Consider the following 20,700-nt stretch of genomic DNA (forward strand, 5'->3'; position numbering starts at 1 on the left):
CACTACTCACTGCTTCACCAGAATGGCTGTATATTTTTCCCACCAAAAGTAGGGCTATTGCACCATACGTTTCATGATGTCTGTAAAGAAAAAAAATTATTGTCTTGGTTTATATTTCCTTAAAAAAACAAGTAAATCTATAAACTGTCTTAAGAATTTAGTGAAATCTGAAGTTGTCTATTAAGAAATCACCTCAGTTCTTATTAATACAACCTGCATATACAAAAGTCAGTTTTGTAAAAGATCATTTCCAAAATACAACTAGCTACAATCTTTAATAAGTACGTACCACAAAATTAAAAACGCACAAGGACTTTTAAGCGTTAAGCATTTACTTCATGATCCCTTAATTCATATCAGTTCCCAAAATACGGGATCAGAAAGATTTTTTAGGACTTCAACGTAGCTTTATAACTTTAAAGATGTGAAGAATAGTAACAAACAGTTTAAAGATCCCTCTTATAGAAAGAAACCACAGGTTTCATACATATGTCCCTTCAAAAGACTCAGTGGTAAAGAATCTGCCTGCCAAGCAAGAGACCTGAGTTTGATCCCTGAATCAGGAAGATCTCCTAGAGAAGGAAACAGCAACCCACTCCGGTATTCTTGCCTGGAGAATACAATGGACAGAGGAGCCTGGTGGGGCAAAGAGTCAGTCACAACTTACAGAAAGACTTATTTTGTTTCAAGTATAGATTGAGAAGCTCTGGCTGAAGGCTTTTGCCCTCAGCAAGTTATCTTGCCTGGTTAAACTTTTCTATGTTTGGAATTACTAAAGTTGGAGGTGTGTTTAAGGGAGAGGCCTAGAAGTCTGCAGGCAGGCAAAAGATATTGTATCATTTCTACTGACCCAAAACAAGGCCCTTGGGGGCCTGTAGGGGGCTACAGTTGTCCCATCTGTTTACTCCTGAGGGAAAAGAACTATTTTTAAAATGTTATGGAAATGCATCCAAGGGGATGCAATTGGAAGAAACTCACAATGTGGAAAATTCTACCAAAAAGGCTATGGATTAACAAATAAACTGCAAGGGAATAAAAGTAATGGTAGGAGAACTACAGATGAAAACCTTAAGGAACTTAACCAATTGCAATGTAATAAACTTTACTTGAATTCTGATTTGAACAAAACTTAGATGTTAATTTTGAGACGCTGACTGCATATTATGATGTGAAGGAATTGCTACTGTATTAGATATGACAACAGTAGTACAGTTAAAATTTTAAAGTCCTTATCTTTTTAGAGATCTGTACCAAAATATTTATGGTAAAATGATGTTTACGATTTGCTTCAAAATAACCCAGTGGAGGTGTGCGTATGATAAAACAAATCTGGCTAACAGTTGACATATGTCAGAGCAAGGAACATCCACTTACCATAATACCATGGATGTTTATTTACCATAAGAAAATTAAATATTGTACAACCAATGATTATTCTGTCTAAAATAAGCATTAAGACAGTTTAGCAACCTGAAGGAATGTTTACTATATAATACTATATAATGCCAGATGAAGAAACAAACGTACCAAAGTCAAAATTTCAAAAGCATAAGGTTAAGGAAGAAAAGACAATAGGAACACCAAACTACATTTGGGAGTTACCTGATTACTTTATCTGCTTGTCATCAGACTTTGCTAAAGTAGACAGGGTTAATTTAAACTACCTAAGAGGGCTGAGGATAAAATAGTGGATATGCCTAGAATAAACTAAATAATGCAAGCCTCAACTTAAAGCCATTCAGTTTCAAACAAATACTCCACTACACAATATCTGTTCTAACTAGATATTCAAATATCCTCATTTTTAGGGTGACCATGTTTTTCACTTGCCAAAGCAAGTTACTTTGAATAAAGAAAGGAGATCAACAATCAAACCAGGTACAGGAAACCAGGTACCTGTATAGGATGGTACAGGAAAACCAGATCACTTGGTCACCCTATTTAGGTCTATAAATTGAGGTGTAAAGTTTGTTTGCTTATTTGTGTGTAAAGTGAATTGCCTTAAGTCAAAATGAATTAGCCTCATAAAGACTAGATAGAGACTGAATCCCAGACAGGCAAAGAGATTTGCCCAAAGTCAAGGTATTAACTGGAGAGGCAGATGCTAGAAGTCAGCACCCATGTACCCTGAAACTCTGTCCAGATCAATGTACCATTCAGCACCACTTTCTTTTCTTTAGGTTTTTTTTTTTTTTAATTACATGTGTCCTGCTCCTTTTCCACAAAAAGATTCTCTTCAAAAATGTCTTCTTCAATCAAATAATTCTAAAAATAAAGGAAAAAATAATTCAATGACAGGAAGGTAAAGAATGTCAAGCAAATGCTTACAAAAAGCAGACTCTTGATCAAGCCACATATATATATATAAAATCCTGTACTCTAGGATCAGACACTCTTGCTACATGAACAACTCTTCCAACTTTGAAAGACATTTCTGTGCCACACGTCAGAATAAAAAAATTAATAAAAGCATGAACTGGCCCATTGGAAGACTGAAGAAAACCACGTACTAGGAGGCACCTAGTAGCCTCCCAAATGTTCATTATTTTCTGACATCTCACTGAGGAGGCAAGAACCAAGGCCTCAGAGTTTACTCCGTTCCCAGTATACAGCTATGAAAACGGGGAGTCTCCAGAGCAGGTATGGCTATGAGCTGACTAAAAATATCTGCCTGGCTCCAACATACACAACCTCTGTATTATCCGATATAGCTATTAACAGAAGGATAAGCATATATTTCAGAAGCATGCACTTCTTTACTTACTACTTAACAGGAAATTTGCCAGCCCAACTGCCTTTCTAATATGAAATTAGAAAACGCACAGGCTTTAGAATCAGATCAACTACATCTGAATCTTTGCAATTTACAAGCTAAATAACTGGCCAAACTGATGGAATTTCCTCTCATATAAATGAAAAATACCCCCAGAATTGAAGCATGAGGTTCAAAGCCTGTTACTTAACAGGTACTCAAAAAAAAAAAAAAAAAAAAAAACAGGGAAGCTCTTGTCTTAATTTTTATGTTGGAGTCCAGCTGATTTGCAGTGTGTGTTCATTTCAGGTGTACAGCAAAGTGATTTAGTTATACAGTCTATTTTTTTCATATCCTTCTCCCATATAGAGGAAGCTGTTGTTATTTCTACCTAAAGGTTTCACTCAATGGCCAATTCAAATAGGAAACAACTTATTTTTATTTATCTCTTGGTCATGCGGCCTTGTGGGATCCTAGTTCCCAGAGCAAGGATGGAACCCGGGTCCAGACAGTGAGAGTGCAGAATCCTACCCACTGATCGGAGAAGGAATTCCTGATACAAACTATTTTTAAAGCAACTGATGACTATACTCACAGTCTTGGTAAAATCTGTAAAGATTTCTCTCCTGGATCATCAGTTTAACCCCAAAACTGTGCATGAAAGTATGCAAAGTAAGCACAGATTACAAAATAATATTGGCAGATCTATTTTTCCAAATTATATTATGAAAGGATATTCAACTAATCAATCACTGACCCAATACTTCCTCAAAGAGCTAAATTTTAAAAACTGTTTTATTTCCTCACCACTTCCATAATGTGTATGCTTCCCATGTACGTTTCTAGGAGGGTCAGATTGTGTCTCATACATATAGTATTCAGAATAGCTAGGAGGGTGCCTTACATAAATGTGCTCAACAAATATTTGTGGAATGAAAAGTTAATATGGTTCCCTTAATGGCTTTTTAAAAAATACTTTAATGACAGGATCTTTTCATTTCAAAACATTAAAATGTAAAAGGTTCATAACAAGAGCTACAAAAGCTGCTGTTCATTAGAAGTACTGTAGGTAAAACAGAACTGCAATTTCCTATGAAAGAAAAATTTTAAAAACAAACAAAACACCTGGACAATGAGCACCTCAAAACAGGAAAGCAATATGGATTCCATTTCCAGAAACAACTTACCTTTTTGCACCTTCCTTTTGCAGATTTGAAATCCAGATTCTCACACAATCACTGCCCTTCACTTCTGTTTGATTCAATAGCATACACACTACTGACCATACATTCTCTCGCTTGCTAATAAATACATCAGTAGAAAGCACACTGGTCTTATTCTGCTTTCTGTTTTACGAAAACAAAAGTGCAAAAGTCCTAACCCAAAATTCTTTATAAATAAAAAAACTAAAAAAAATTTTTGAGAAGTGTTTGCGGTAATGGTAAAGGCTCCCATCTTTTCCCATACTTCTATTACGCACTTCTTCCCCAAACGAGGAAAGATTCTTGTGTCTTGATGGGAGGGCAAGCAGTTAAAAGCAAAACACACTAAAATAAGCCATTTCTAAACAGGTGAAATACCATCAGAGTGTGTGCTGTTGCAGGAAACAGAATGGAGAGCCGTGAATGGGAGTCTCTGCACTTCATATCTGCAAAAGAAGAGAATAAAAAGGTTAACTTAATTCTAGACTCGGAACACAGTATCTTCACCTGTATAAACCAAAGCCCCAAAACAACCTAATGTAAGAAATGAAAATGTGCTAAAGAGGTTTATGGGTGAACTCAACCATTCAAACTGTATCCAGTTTTAGAAGTTAGTATTTGAACACTTTTATACCACATCATCTTGATATTAAAAGTTAAATAACAAAAATCCCATCTCTTCTTTAAACTTCTCTTAAAATTTATCGTAATTACCCAAATATGCTTCCGTATTGAACAGTTATATAGGGGGAATTAGTTCTAACATTGAGAATAACAATCAAAAGGCTCATTTTGAATAAATGCTCTTCCCTTTATAAGGAGTGACAGTTAACGTTTCCGGAACCCCAACGCACACACCCCTTTCTCCAACCTCATTAAAGATTAATTTCGGAACACAGCAATCTCCCCCACCCTGTATCCCGTACTCTGCGAAAATTCTTCTGCGTTTTGCATTAATCCACCCGACTCAGTGTGGGTGAGCCAGGGTCAGGTGTGAAAGGAGGCTGGGACTGGGGTTGGGGGGGGAGGGTGAGACCCAGGAGCCCCTCAAGCACTCGCGCCCCCCACCTGGAGGCACACCTGCCTCCAGGCGCCCACCTGGGGCAGGGATCGCCCTTTCGCGGCCCCGCGCCCCTGCCCCACTCGGAGCGCGCGCCACGCGCCGCGCGGTACCCGAGGGCGGCGCAGGCGGCGGGACGCCTGAGAGGCGGGAGCCGGGTGTAGATGGGCAGCCTGGACTCGCTCCCTCCCCGGGGACCGAGCGGGCCGGGGCGTCCCGGGGGGCTGCTGGGGGCGGGCGCGGTACCTTTTGGACAAATCCATGAGGACCCCGGAGAAGAGCTTCTCCCCGAGGCGGAACGACACGACGAGCGCGTCCTCAATGATGTGGTCCAGCGTGACCCGCACCTCCGAGCCGGGGATCAGTTGCGACACCGCGGAGTCCCCGCCCGCCGGCGGTACGAGAGCCGGGGCTGCTGGCTGGGGCAGCGGCGGTTCCTGGCGCTCCTCGGGAGCCGGGGGCTCCTCCGGCGGCGGTACAGGAGAAGGTGGCAAGCTGGGCCCTTCCGGAGGCGCGGCTGCCCCCGGTTCCACTACTCGAGCGGGCAGCTTCTCCTCAGGCTCCAGCTCCAGCCCCGCCGCCTCCGGGCTGCGGGCGAGCTCCCCCGGCGGCGGCGGCGGCGGCGGGAGCGGCGGTTCATCGGCCTGAGGAGAGGACTGCTGCCCGTCAGCCTCTCCGTCCGGCACAGATGCTTCAGTAGCCGTGACCGGGAGGGGGTCAGTGCCGGCCTCGCTGCCGGGGATGGGCTCCATCTCCGGCTCGGCCTCGCCGGCGCCCCCCTCCCCGGGGGACGCTGCAGTCGCTGCCGCCTCTGCAGCCACGGCCGCCATTTTCTTCCTGGCTTCTCCCTCCTCCAACTCGGGTTGTAGCGGCGGCGGCGGCAGCGCTGTTTGGTTCCCTAGGCCTTCCCCTCCCTCCAGCAGTTTTGTCCCGCCCTCACCCCGATGCTCGTTATTGGCACCGCGCCATTGGTCCTGCCCTACACCCCTCCCACACTTGTGACACTTCATTGGTCAGGTGGGGATGTCTATCATTCAGTCGGTCCAGCCTTCTCATACAGAGTAGGAACTTCTCATTGGCCAGACGAGTTGTCAAATGCCGAATCTTAGAGGAGAAGTGGGGGGGCGGGCTCAAAGGGGGCGGGGGAAGTCACAAAAGCTGAGCCTTGTACCTATCGCCTCTTTTTATTGGATGGAAGAGAAAGTAAAGTCTTATGGTTGGCCTATGCTCCTGCCCATTATCAACCAGGTTTTCTCGGAGGTGGGATAAAGGAGGGAATCACGTGGCGTGCCTGTTCTTTCAAAGGCTACAGAGGGGAGGAGTAACGAGGTAATGAGGGAGGGGAACCGCTTCCCAAGACTCTCTGCGCAGAGGTCCTTAGAATAAATGTTATTTCTAGGAGCGGACCTGCTTGCGGCCGAGTGTGGGCAAGAGAAGCTTCTTTGGGAAGGACAACTAAAGTTTGAAGATAATTCTACGAACACTTTTTGAGCTCCTCCTATGCTAGGCACTGTGCTAGTGCTAGGGATAGAAAGATGTGAAAGACATTCTCCATAACCTCATGGCAGCCGCTTCAGCTCCCACACAAGGAGTGTCTCATTGAGTACTCTCCACTTTCTAGGAACAATGCACCTACTTATTTCGAAGTAGGAAAATGCTAATGAAAACCAGAAGAACATCATACACACTGGATTAAGCTGATGAATGTTTCAGAGACTAGTTCTGCGGCATTGCTGGACTTCACATGAATAGCAATTTTTCAACCCAAATTCACTGGAAAGTGGTCACACCTGGTTTCTTGCTTCAGCCTTTATCGTTGCCTCGTGTATGCTACAGGTGCAAAAAGCCTCTCTCTTCAGGGTTCTAATGCCCCTACTTGTCTATTCCCACTTTAAGTTTCTTGATTTGTTTGTTTGGAATACTCTACTGAACCCATTTCTCTCAAAGTGTACCTCAGAGTGAGCCTTTTCTCCAGAAGAGATCGTATGCACTAAGAATGCCTACAGGAGGAAAGGAAGAAAGGTTACCAAAATTAGGAGTGAAAAAGGGAATCATAAAGACTCATCACAGCCAGTACTTACTAAGCATCCCCTATGTGCCAGGCACTAGTACAAGCACTTGGTATAACACCTCATGTAATCCTTAAAATACTCCTATAAGGCAGTTACTGGTAATGTTACTTAGTTGCTAAGTTGTATCCAACTCTTTTTCCACCCCATAGACTGTTAAGTGCACCAGGTTCCTCTGTCCATAGGCTTTCCCAGGCAAGAATACTGGAATGGGTTACCATTTCCTTCAGGGGAGCTTCCCAACCCAGGGATGGAACCATGGCTCCTGCCACATTTCCTGCATTGCAGGCAGATTCTTTACCACTGAACCACCAGGGAAGCCCGACTGTTATTACACCTGTTTTATAAATAAAGAAATTGAGGCACAAAAAGGGTGCCCAAGGTCATACAGTAAATTGCAGAGTCAGAATTCCAAGGTTTTGTGTGTTTTTTTTTTTTCGGGGGGGGGAGTGGGGGATAGATACATTAGGAGTTTGGGATTAACAAATACACACTACTATATATAAAATAAACAACAAGGACCTACTGTATAGCACAGAAAACTATAGTCAATAGTTTATAATAACCTATAATGGAAAATAACCTGATAAAGAATATATATATATGAGTGAATCACTTTACTATACACCTAAAACTAATACATTATCAATTATCTATTATCAAGATTATCAATCAACTATATTTCAATTAAATATAAATCAACTAATTTCAATTTTTTAAAAACCTACAGTTTTACATTGAAAGGATTGAAAATGGGAAAGAAAAATCGCCATAGGCCCTATTTCAAGCCCTGGAGCTCTTGGGAAAGGCAAGTCAAAAATCCCAATCAGGGCAGGTTCAGCATCTCCAAAGTAACAGAAGGAAATAAAGGTACTGATCCATTGTGTACCAGAGATTTCCCCCATAAGCTCTTATTTAAAACCCTGTGAGTTAAACCTTCTCCCTGTTCTACAGGTGAGAAAACTGATCCTTAGCCAGGTTACAGGTCTTCTTAGCCATCACACAGATGGCTAGCAACAGATCCTAGAGAATGCAGGTCCTTCAAGAGCATGATTGTTTCACTTATTCATTGAACAAATAATCTGTCCCCTGCAGGCTAGATCTCTTGCAGGAAACAGCCATGGATCCCACCTTACAGAGTTTTTACCATGATTGCTTTTCTATATTTCAACATAATCAATTAAACATTACATATAGTTCTATGAAACTTGGAGACCCACACAGAGTTCCCACATTGCATAATATCCTACAGGGAGAAAAATACAGTTCAGGTCCTAGGATGTGATTACCTCTTGCAGTAATTCACTGCAAGATGCTGCAGTAAATCCTTTAAATTAAGGATTTATAGCAGGTTGTGGGATACCAAGTAACCCTTCTAAATAAATCACCATTTTCAGCCTGCAACTCAAGATTCTCTACTGGCTTCCTAGCCTCTTCTGCTTGTCCCTCAAGGCTCTCTCTGTTCCTACTTTATCTTTTGGGGTCTGCTCTCCCTTGCTCTTCAAGCTTTCTAATACTGGGGAGATCTTTCATCCATTTATTCAACAAATAAATATTCAAGGCCTACTATATGTCAGTTGGGGATTCCCAAGTGGCTCAGTGGTAAAGAATCCACCTACAATGTACGAGACCCGGGTTGGTTCCTTGGGTCAGAAAAATCCCCAGGAGAAGGGAATGGCAACCTACTCCAGTATTCTTGCCTGGAAAAATCCCATGGACAGAGGAGCATACCAGGCTACCGTCTGTGGGGTCACAAAGAGTTGGACACAACTGAGCACACACACACTATATGCCAGTTACCAGGCTAGCAGTCAGAAGACAGGCAGAAAGAACATGTAAGCCTCCTGGGACTTATTTCTCTACTTAGGGAACTAGAAAATAAGCAATGAATAAATAACATGATTACAAATTGTAAGCAACGCCATACAAGAAATAAACAGGGTGAGGTGATAGGGAATAGCTAGGGGAGAGGCAGAGAGTGTCTCTTTCAGATAAGGTGGTCAGAAAAGACCTCTCTGAGGACAAGACATTTTAACCAATGCAAAGGATTAAGAAGGAGCCAGGGACTTCCCTGGTGACCCAGTGGCTGGGACTCCAAACTCCTAATGTAGGCGGCCTGAGTTCAGTCCCTGGTCAGAAACTAGATCCCATATGCCACAACTAAGACTCAACGCAGCTAAGTAAATAAATACATTTAAAAAGGAGGAGGAGCCAGCTATTGACATTGCCGAAGGAACATTTGGGTCAAAAGGAACAGCAGTTGCTCAAGTCCTGTGACACAAGAGGGCTTGGTTTACTCCAGAGAAACCAGTGCGACTTCCCTGGTGGTTCAAATGTTAAAGAGTCCTCCTGCAATGCAGGAGACCACAGTCGAATCCCTGGGTCAGGAAGATCCTCTGGAAAAGGGAATGGCAACCCACTCCAGTATTCTTGCCTGGAGAATCCCATGGACAGAGGAGCCTGGCGGGCCACAGTCCATGAAGTCCCAAGAGTCAACCCTAATGATCGAGAAATCTCTCATTCAATGTGGTTGAAGAGGAATAAGAAGATAAGCTAGGGAGATAAGGCTGGAAAGGAAAACAGAAGTCTTATTTTATGTACTTCAAATACAAAACCAAGGATCTGCCCTCAGGGGTTTCCAGATCTACTCGGAATCCAGTTTTTACATGTGCTGCTATATCCTAGTCTCCACTGCCTTCAGCTTTCTCCTGGCATAGGGTAAGCATAGAGGAGGTATTTGTAGGATGGATGAAGTGAAAGTGAAAGTGAAAGTCGCTCAGTCGTATCCGACTCTTTGCGACCCCATGGCTGTATAGTCCATGGAATTCTCCAGGCCAGAATACTGGAGTGAGTAGCCTTTCCCTTCTCTAGAGGATCTTCCCAAACCAGGGATTGAACCCAGGTCTCCCACATTGCAGGTGGATTCTTTGCCAGCTGAGCCACAAGGGAAGCCCAAGAATACTGGAGTGGGTAGCCTATCCGTTCTCCAGCGGATCTTCCCAACCCAGGAATCGAACCAGGGTATCCTGCATTGCAGGTGGATTCTTTACCAACTGAGCTATGAGGGAAGCCTGTACAGAATGGATAGCCACATGGCATTTGTTGCTGAATTGAGAAAGGTTTTGATGAATAGTTGAAAGGTTGGTCCATTTATGCTGCTAGAGCAAAATGCCACAGACAGGCGACTTATAAACAACAGAAAGTTGTTTCTTATAGGTCTGCAGCCTAGAAATACAAGATCAAGGTGCCAGGACAGTTCAGTGAGGGCCCTCTTTCAGCTTGCATAATTCTTGTTGTATGCTCACTGGCAGAAGTGGGCAAGAGTGCTTTTTTGGGCCTCTTTCATAAAGGCATTAGTCTCTTTTCATAAGGGCCTTGTTTTAGTGATCTAGTGCTCAGTCACATCTGACTTTTTGCAACCCTCTGGATTCTAGCCCACCAGGCTCCTCTGTCCATGGAATGTTCCAAGCAAAAATACTGGAGTGGGTTGCCATTTCCTACTCCAGGGGATCTTCCCAACCCAGGGAATGATCTACCTGCACTGGCAGGTAGATTCTTCACCACTGTGCCACCTGGGAAGTCCAATCTAGTGACCTAATCATCTCCCTAAAGTCCCACCTCCTAATACCATTGCCTAGGTGGTTGAGATTTCAACATTTGAATTTTGGAGGGACACAAACATTCAGACCATAACAGATGAATAGTTGTTTGGTTGGACAAATTGTTGAAAGGATGGGTGGATTGACAGATGAATGTCAGGGATAAGAAATCCAGCTGACTAACCAAGTGGATTCTCACTGTCTCAAACAGACTTTGATCTGAGTTCTCCAGAGTACTACAATTTGTGTATGTGTTCAGTTGCTCAGTTGTGTCCAACTCTTTGTGAACCCACAGACTGTGGTTTGCCAGGCTCTTCTGTCCATGGGATTCTCCAGGCCAAGAATACTGGAGTGGGTTGCCATACCCCCCTCCAGAGGATCTTCCCTACCCAGGGAAGATAAAGTAAAAACCCAAACACTGGAGTGGTGGTTCATGAAGACGGATAAATATGGCTAATTATGTTTTAGTAGTTTTTGTTTCCTGGGCCTGGTCTCTCGGGAAATCTAATTACAGAAAGACAAAAGCATGGGTCCTGGAGACTCAGGACAAAAGGAAGTAACTATCAGCACATGGTCGTGAAGTCATAGTGGCTGAATAAATTGCTCCTCCTGTTCTAGGCCTATTTCTGTCCAAGTAACCAATATTTCTCTTCTAAAATCAGATGACCCACTCCCAGGCCAAGACTGTGATGATAACTACCGACAGACATGTCACTGGCTTTCCATGTGTCTCAGCGGTTCTCAATGTATTAAGGGATCTCTGAGAATCCACTAAAAAGTTGTTTTACGTACTGTGTAATCACATTTATATAAAGTACAAAAACAAAGAAAACAAACTTACTACTACTACTACTACTAAGTCGCTTCAGTCGTGTCCGACTCTGTGCGACCCCATAGACGGCCAGGCTCCCCCATCCCTGGGGATTCTCCAAGCAAGAATATTGGAGTGGGTTGCCATTTCCTTCTCCAATGCACGAAAGTGAAAAGTGGAAGTGAAGTTGCTCAGTTGTGTCCGACTCTTAGCCACCCCATGGACTGCAGCCCACCAGGCTCCTCCACCCATGGGATTTTCCAGGCAAGAGTACTGGAGTGGGGTGCCATTGCCTTCTCCGAAAACAAACTTATGCAGTTACAACTCCTCCTTTCTTAGCAGGAGAAAGGGGACGGTACATCTAGTGACTAAAAGGGAATATGAATGGAGTTTCCTGGGACTCTGATATTTTTCTGTTTTTCATCTACTCACTAGTTATAAGGAATGTTCAACTTATAAAAATTCATCAACCTGTGCACATATGTGCTTTTTTGTATATAGATTTGTATTAGTTTTCCTTTACTGCTAGTGTCTTAAACACCACGTTTATTTTATCAGTGTCTTGGGTCAGAAATTCAGGCAAGGGTTAGCTGGGTCCTCTATTTAGGGTCTCTCTCAAGGCTATAACCAAAATGCCAGCAGGGGCTGCAGTGTCATCTGAAAGTGTGACTAGGGAAGGGCCCACTTCTAACCTCTCTCTCATGATCCCGGCAGGATTCAGTTCCTCAGTGGCTGCCGGCCAGAGGCTGCCCTCAACTCCTTGCCATGTGTGCCTGTCCAGAGAATAGTTTGTGACTGACAGCTTGCTTCATCAGAGCACGCAAATGAGAAGAGCCAGGGAGAAATGGTGCAAGGAAGACAGAAGTCACAGTGTCTTATAGCCTAATCTCAGAAGAGGCATCCTGTCACTTCTGTTGTGTTCTGTTCAAAAGCAAGTCACTAGAGCCAGCCCAAACACAAGAGTAGAAGATCACACAGGGATAGGAGTACCAAGAAGGCAAGGATCACTGGGAGCTGATGGACACCTCATTTCAAGGTTTTAAAAGATGAAAAGAAAAAATATTCTAGATGTTTCCCCAAACCTCCCCCCATCCTGACACACTCATCCACAGACCCTGCTGAAGCCTCTTATTCAATGCAGATGCTTTCCACACCATATTACCTGCCCCTAGTAACAGATCCTCACCTCAGACTGGCAGGTGGAAGGGGCCATCATACTAAAAAAAATAAATCCTGGGATTTCCAGTGGGTAAGACTCTGAGCTCCCAGGGCAGGGGGCCAGGGTTCAATCCCTAGTCAGAGAACTAGATCCTACTCAGCGAACGAGATCCTGCATGCCACAGCTAAAGATCCTGCATGCGACAAGGAAGATTGATCTTGCATGCTGCAACTGAGACCCAGCACAGCCATATAAATAAATGAATATTTAAAAAAAAAAAAAAAGTAAATCCCAATATTGAAGAAAAGACAGCCGTCATCTATCCAGCTATTTAGTGAGCACCTATTATGTGCCAGGCTGAGACAGCAGCCAGATGAGCCTGGGGGAATCAAGCACATCACAGGTGGGCACCATCCTGAGTCATCTTCCTCCCTGGTCTCAGGTGTTCCTTCACATGGTCCCTGCCCCTCTCTGTATATGCTCAACAGCTGCCGTGTCAACATAGTTCCCTCAAAAGGGACCCTAAGGGTACTGCTTGGGAGGGAGTGGTTCTAGGCTGAATGTCTCAGTTTGTCTGGAACTGAAATATTTCCTGTGACACAGGATGTTCAGTGTTAAAAGTTGAACAGACCTGGAATTTCCCTGGTGGTCAAATGGTTAAGAACTAAAATCCTGCATGCTGCATGGCACGGTCCAAAAAAAAAAAACCAAATTAAAAAACAAAACAAAACACCACTCAGGCCTAGCTAGGCAAACCCTAATGGTTGGCCAGACTTCATGCTTCGTATCTTACAGAAATGAACATTGATCTTTGCAACGACCGAGCAAGAGGGGGAGCCTCGGACAGGTCAAAGAAAGCTTCCAAAGCTAGAGACTGGGCCTCATAGTCTCCAAAGAATGCGCTCTCGGCAACTTTGATCTTTTGGCTGTTTCTTATGTTTCCTTAGCCATTCCCTGGGACAGGATCCTTGGGTAAATGGCAAATCAGTGTGCATTTTTTGGGTCTAGCCTTCTACTTTCAAGCCGACAGGTTAAATCTGACCTTTAAAGTAGAAAATCTAAAAAAACAAAAATAAAACCTGACCTTAGATTCTAAACACCTCTGATTGAACCCACCCCCTCATAATAATTCCAAGAACTTTTATTTACTTAACATTCCTCTAGGTTGGGTTCTCCCCTCATGTCAAATGTGGTAGCTATTAGATTATTAGATCCTTGTAAAGTAAGGACTTAATTTTATAACTTCCTTAGCACAGTGCTAGGCCAAGTAATAACGTCTAATATTTATCAAGTATTTACTTTACATCAAGCCTTAAATCAATTAAGCCCTATGAGGTATAATCACTTAATTATCACCATTACAGAGTAGGAAACTGAGGAATAGAGAGGTTAAGTAAGTTGCCCAAGGTTACACAGCTAGTAAATATAGGCACCAAAGAGTAACATCTATTTGCTTGTTGATTACAAAGAGCTCCCTGTGCTTTTTCTGAAAAAAACTATCATTTGCTCTGACAGACTTAAGTGAATCTTTCTGAAAAACAGGTGGAAACCTCAGCTAAAGAGATTCATATGATATGACATCCATTCTTGAAAAAACACAAACTCATTTTGATAGAATTACTTCTGTGTCATCACAGTTTCTCTCTGTCTTGCTTTCCTTGTCTCTGCCTCTAATGATAATGATCACCTCTACCTCAAAAAAACAATCATCTCTACCTGGATCAGGGCTGTGAAGCAGCAACTGTTCTTACTATCCCTCCCAAAGGTCTGAAGGCCTGGGTGGGAGTGTGGAGGTCATTTGGTTCACCCAATGTAAGTGTTGGGCAAGGCTAAGCACGAATACAATATAAATTCAGAGCTAGAGGCTGCCAGCCAGGCCCTAGTCTTGGCATTCAGTTCATGGCTACTCATTTCTAAGCAGCTATTTCCGTGCTTACCCCCAGTAATTTCTCTCACTACACAGGTGCTGGGCTTCCCAGGTGGCTCAGTGGTAAAGAATCCACTTGCTGACGCAGGAGATGCCAGTTCGATCCCTGGGTCAGGAAAATCCCCTGGAGAAGGAAATGGCAACCCACTCTGAGACAGAGACAGAGGAGCCTGGTGGGTTACAGTCCATGGAGTCACAAAGAGTTAGAGATGACTTAGCAGCTAAACAGCAACAACAGAGCTGTTACATTTGCAAATACAAACAGAATAGAATATTCAGTTCTATGTTGCTTTGGTTCATTTTTATATCAAGTTCCTACTTTCTGTTGTATTTGTTTTTAAAATAGCAGAGATTCTTCTTAGGAAGGAATGTGCATACAGCTACACGTAGAAAAAAGCCCTTGTGACATCAGTCTTGTGCATCATTTGACCTCTCCCACAGAACGCAGTGCTTCGGCTCAGTGGTAAAGAATCAGCCTGCCAACACAAGAGATGCAGGAGACATGGGTTGGATCCCTGGGTCGGGAAGATCCCCTAGAGGAGGGAACAATAATCCCATGCAATACTCTTGCCTGGAGAAGCCTATGGACAGAGGAGCTGGAGGGCAGGGATCGGGGGCGAGGGGGGGCGGAGGGGGCGAGGGGGGGTGGGGGGGGGCGAGGGGGGCGGGGGGGGTCCACTCCATAGGGTCTTAAAGAGTCTGAACACAACGGAGCATGCACAGAGCACAGTGCCTGGCATACAGCATACCCTCAAGAACATTTGTAGTAACCTCCCTGGCAGTCCAAGTTAAGACTTCATGCTTCCCCTGCAGGTGGCATGGGTTCAGTCCCTCATCTGGGAACTAAGATCCCACACGCAGGACTGCCAAAAAAAATTGTAAAATTCATAAACATGACTAAATGAATAGTTATTACTAGGGAGTAGGATCACTGTCGGAGAAGGCAATGACACCCCACTCCAGTACTCTTGCCTGGAAAATCCCATGGACAGAGAAGCCTGGAAGACTCCAGCCCATGGGGTCGCAAGAGTCGGACATGACTGAGCGACTTCACTTTCACTTTTCACTTTCATGCATTGGAGAAGGAAATGGCAACCCACTCCAGTGTTCTTGCCTGGAGAATCCCAGGGACAGAGGAGCCTGGTGGGCTGCCGTCTACGGGGTCGCACTGTCAGACACGACTGAAGCGACTTAGCAGGATCACTGTGGCTCTCTCTCTCTTTTTGCCCATCTACATGTCCCAGTTATCTTAATTTTCTCATTTTTCTACATAGAACATGTATTTCTTACAGAAAATGTTTAAAATCTTTCTTCAGCAAATAAATAAGTGTATAAAATGGAACCTGGGTAGTCTTGTAACAGGAAGATCACAAACATGGGCTGTCTAGGTTGGGTGTGCAGAGCCTCAGGCATGACTCAGAGACATGGGTTGTGATCGGGAGAAGGCACAAGAGTTCCGATCTGAGAACCCAGAGCCTTCGCCAGCCTGCCCTTTCCATTCTCCTTTGGGTCACAGCACATCATATTTTGCTCTCATATGTTTACTGGGTGAAAACAAGAAGCAAGTCCTCAAAGAGTTTTCAAGGACTGAGAATGATTCATAAGGAGCTCTTTGACCTTGACTGTTTCTGTGGCTCAGCATTCGTTAGAGGTGGCCCGGCTCCCACCCTCCGCCTGTCCCTGAACCCTCAGAGGTGACCCGTTTCCCCATATCCAAATCTGAATTCCTTCCATACTCAGCCCTCTCCACCCAGGTTTGTGGCTGCTGGGGAAGAAGGGAACAGACAAGCCAATTTAGTTGTCGTCCTCGCTTTGTTCGCTTGACCTTGAGGCACTTAACTCAGCAGAGCTCCTGGTGGGGGGGAGCCCAGTGTGGGGAGGCTGGCAGACTTCTGGAATGAAATGCTAGAGACCTTGGAGGGCTCTTGGAGCCCGCGCTCCTTCTCTTGGCTTTGGTCACCATAGTGACTTCTCTCTGAAGCCTCAACCCTGTGGTTTTTGCTCGATATTCATTCATAACAAGGCCACCTCTGCATTTTCCACCCACGGGGGAACAGGCACTGAGTACATTCACAGTCATGCAGCTGACACACTGGGCCTTTAAAGCAGGGAGGGGAGGGTGGCAGGGCGATGGTGTGCAGGGAGCCTGAGCCTGATGGAAGGGAGGCAGTGTTCTGCTGTGCAGAGGGAAGGGTCAGAGCTGGGAAGGGGTTGAGACCCCTTCCAGTTCTGTCCCCTCAGTTTATAGAGGAGAAAGGACTCACCCACAATTTCTCATCATCAAGGGTGTGCAGGGCCCATGTTCTCATCCTAAATTTTCTAACTTCTTGGCCTTTTGTGCCAAGCACTGGGGTCCCACTTCCTGGGACTGTCACCAAAGGTTACCAAATTTATGGTAATCAGATTGTGATGAGCCCCTGGTGAAAGGCCAGTACTAGAGTTCCTGTAGGGAGACAAAGCATTTTGATTTCCAGTACAGATTTGCAAGTAAATTAGCTCATTTAATCCTTAAAATTACCCTGCAAAGTGACTGTCATTGTTTCCTTTTAAATTGAGAAACCTGAAGCTTCAGAGAATGGTTGAATCTGTCTACTTGGAGTCAGAGGCGAATTTGAATGATACTCTGCAATTTACTAATGATAAAGGATGGTACAATAGCTCATTAGTTCAGGCAATGACTTCAAATTCACTGAGATCAAGTCCAGCCATTGTCCAGCTGTGTGACTTTTGACAGTTACTTCACTTCTCTGAGCCTTTATTTCTGCATCTGTACAAACATGATAATAGAACCTACTTTATAAGTCATTGTGAGGATTTAATAAAATAATGAATATAAATCACTTAGCACTATGCCTGACATTCAATAAGTGGTTTTTGTTATTCCAAAGTTACAAAGTACTCTCCTGCTAGAACTTCTGGTCACAGACAAAAACAGAAAAGTCTACAATCTTCTCCCAGACTCACCCAGAGCCCAACACCTTTGCTGTGTGTTAGCCAAGGAGCAGAGTACTTGAAAAAAGGACATTCCATAGGGAGGAAGGTGAATTTGGAAAATGCTTTTCATAGCTTGATTTTCAATTTTCAAAAGATTTAGACAAGGGAAGAGAAGGGAAGAATGGAAATCTGTACCTCCCTATAGCCTTGCTGCCAATACTTTCAGAGCTATGCTGCCCAGCAGGGTGGCTGCCAGCTTTGTGTGGTTACTGAAGACATGAAATGTATCTGGTCCAAACTGAGATGCGATATAAGTATAAAATACACACTGACCCTTAAAGACTTGTGGGAGAAAAATTCTATATAAAATATCCCATTGTAAACATCAGGATCCTACGGTATACCACAGAGAACTATATTCAACATCCTATGATAAACCATAATGTAGAAGAATATATTAAAAGATGAATGTGTATATATATATGTAGAACTGAATAATTTTGCCATATAGCAGTAATTAACACAATACTGCAAATCAACATAAATAAAAATAAATTATTAAAATTCAAAAATAGAGTATCTTCATGTTGGGAATAATTATATATATATATATATTTTTTTTTTTTTTTAACCCCCCCGCCGTGCCATGTAGCATGCTGCCCCTGCTGCTGCTGCTAGGTCGCTTCAGTCGTGTCTGACTCTGAGCAACCCCGTAGACGGCTTCCTACCAGGCTTCTCTGTCCCTGGGATTCTCCAGGCAAGAACACTGGAGTGGGTTGCCATTTCCTTTTCCAATGCATGAAAGTGAAAAGTGAAAGCGAAGTCGCTCAGTCATGTCTGACACTTAGCAACCTCATGGACTGCAGCCTACAAGGCTCTTCCGTCCATGGGATTTTCCAGGCAAGAGTACTGGAGTGGGGTGCCATTGCCTTCTCCAGCCATATAGCATGAAGGATTTTAATTCCCTGACCAGGAATTGAACTCACAGCCCCTGCAGTAGAAGTACAGAGCCTTAACCACTGGACCACCAGGGAAGTCCCTGGAATAATATTTTAAGTAAAATACATTATTAGAGTTAATTTCACCCATTTCTTTTCATATTTTTAATACAGCTACTAGAAATTTTTCAGTTATATATGTGATACATATTGTATTTTTATAAAACCGAGGTGGTATAGAAAATTCTAATTCTAGCTCAGCTGACCTATGTAGAACATCATCTCACATTTCTCTCCTTTAATTGTCACAACAATATTATCTGAAAGATATTGTTATCTATATTGTACTAGTAGAGGACAAACTTAGGGATACTAACCCTTTATTTTGCCAGATAAAGTCACCAAATCACTATTATTATGTACTATATCATTTCATAAAGAAAAGACTTCTTTAGTAAGAATAAAATTGAACATTTCAACTATATAAAACAGTATGTTAACACCCACAACTGTCTCCCATAAGAAAAAAAAAAAAAGCAGGCATTCTTATTATTTTGCAGGCACTGGGATAATATATACTTTATACCATTCATTTCTATAAAATCCATGAGATTGGTACTATTATCCTCACTTAACAGATGAGGAAACTGAGGCTCCGAGAGCCATTTAGCTTATAAATTGGGGTTATAAAAATATAGGTTACAAGGTCCCCAGAGAAAGAGAACCAGGAATGGCTTTCTTGATATAAAAGAAGCCATTTTGGCCTAAGCCATTTTGTAATCAGCCTGGCTGCACTGCTTGCCCTTGAACACGTCTCAGTAATCCTTGATTTTAGAAAACAAAGAAATGCAGGAGCAGGGAAAAGGCAGTCAGACAATAGTTCAGTGGTAAGTCCTAGTTCCTTCCTCAGCGTTCAATGCAAAGAAATAGAGGAAAACAACAGAATGGGAAAGACTAGAGATCTCTTCAGGAAAATTAGAGATACAAAGGGAACATTTCATGCAAAGATGGGCTCAATAAAGGACAGAAATGGTAGGGACCTAACAGAAGCAGAAGAAGACGTGGCAAGAATACACAGAAGAACTGTACAAAAAAGATCTTCACGACCCAGATAATCATGATGGTGTGATCACTCACCTAGAGCCAGACATCCTGGAATGTGAAGTCAAGTGGGCCTTAGAAAGCATCACCACGAACAAAGCTAGTGGAGGTGATGGAATTGCAGTTGAGCTATTTCAAATCCTGAAAGATGATGCTGTGAAAGTGCTGCACTCAATATGCCAGCAAATTTGGAAAACTCAGCAGTGGCCACAGGACTGGAAAAGGTCAGCTTTCATTCTGATCCCAAAGAAAGGCAAGGCCAAAGAATGCTCAAACTACTGCACAATTGCACTCATCTCACACGCTAGTAAAGTAATGCTCAAAATTCTCCAAGCCAGGCTTCAGCCATATGTGAACCATGGACTTCCAAATGTTCAAGCTGGTTTTAGAAAAGGCAGAGTAACCAGAGATCAAATTGCCAACATCCGATCAGTTCAGTTCAGTCGCTCAGTCGTGTCCGACTCTTTGCGACCCCATGAATTGCAGCACACCAGTCCTCCCTGTCCATCACCAACTCCCAGAGTTCACTCAGACTCATGTCCATTGAGTCAGTGATGCCATCCAGCCATCTCATCCTCTGGCGTCCCCTTCTCCTCTTGCCCCCAGTCCCTCCCAGCAGCAGAGTCTTTTCCAATGAGTCAACTCTTCGCATGAGGTGGCCAAAGTACTGGAGTTTCAGCTTTAGCATCATTCCTTCCAAAGAAATCCCAGGGCTGATCTCCTTCAGAATGGACTGGTTGGATCTCCTTGCAGTCCAAGGGACTCTCAAGAGTCTTCTCCAACACCACAGTTCAAAGGCATAAATTCTTCAGCACTCAGCCTTCTTCACAGTCCAACTCTCACACCCATGCATGACCACAGGAAAAACCATAGCCTTAAAAAAAAAAAAAAAAACACCCATAGCCTTGACTAGCCGAACCTTTGTTGGCAAAGTAATGTCTCTGCTTTTGAATATGCTATCTAGTTGGTCATAACTTTCCTTCCAAGCAGTAAGCGTCTTTTAATTTCATGGCTGCAGTCACCATCTGCAGTGATTTTGGAGCCCCCAAAAATAAAGTCTGACACTGTTTCCACTGTTTCCCCATCTATTTCCCATGAAGTGATGGGACCGGATGCCATAATCTTCGTTTTCTGAATGTTGAGCTTTA

The 20,700-nt window shown here is 43.5% G+C and overlaps 1 protein-coding gene across 33 annotated transcripts in view; it reads right to left on the reverse strand.

Moving 5' to 3' along the window:
• The window catches only part of PWWP2A (PWWP domain containing 2A), a 77,210-nt gene that overhangs the window by 28,456 nt on the left and 28,054 nt on the right, over positions 1-20,700 (reverse strand). For 11 of the 33 annotated variants that reach the window (XR_015167910.1, XR_015167909.1, XR_015167908.1 and 8 more), the window contains exons 1-2: positions 5,261-5,853; positions 11-80 (exon numbers count right to left, since the gene is read on the reverse strand). The exons of 5 other annotated variants lie outside the window; for them this stretch is intronic. Coding sequence is in view for 12 of the 28 variants with exons in the window: in XM_086412713.1 (XP_086268839.1) it covers positions 11-80; positions 5,261-5,844 (654 nt within the window). In the remaining 16 variants the exon portion in view is untranslated. Of the gene's footprint in view, positions 81-3,939; positions 4,401-5,260; positions 5,854-20,700 lie in introns of those variants that run through there. 17 more of the 33 variants (XR_015167913.1, XR_015167912.1, XR_015167911.1 and 14 more) reach the window with 7 other exon arrangements.

Source organism: Bos grunniens, chromosome 7, assembly GCF_055505025.1.
Source record: "Bos grunniens cultivar Pamir isolate PY7600 chromosome 7, Bosgru_T2T1.0, whole genome shotgun sequence".
In the NCBI taxonomy this organism is placed as follows: Eukaryota; Metazoa; Chordata; class Mammalia; order Artiodactyla; family Bovidae; genus Bos; species Bos grunniens.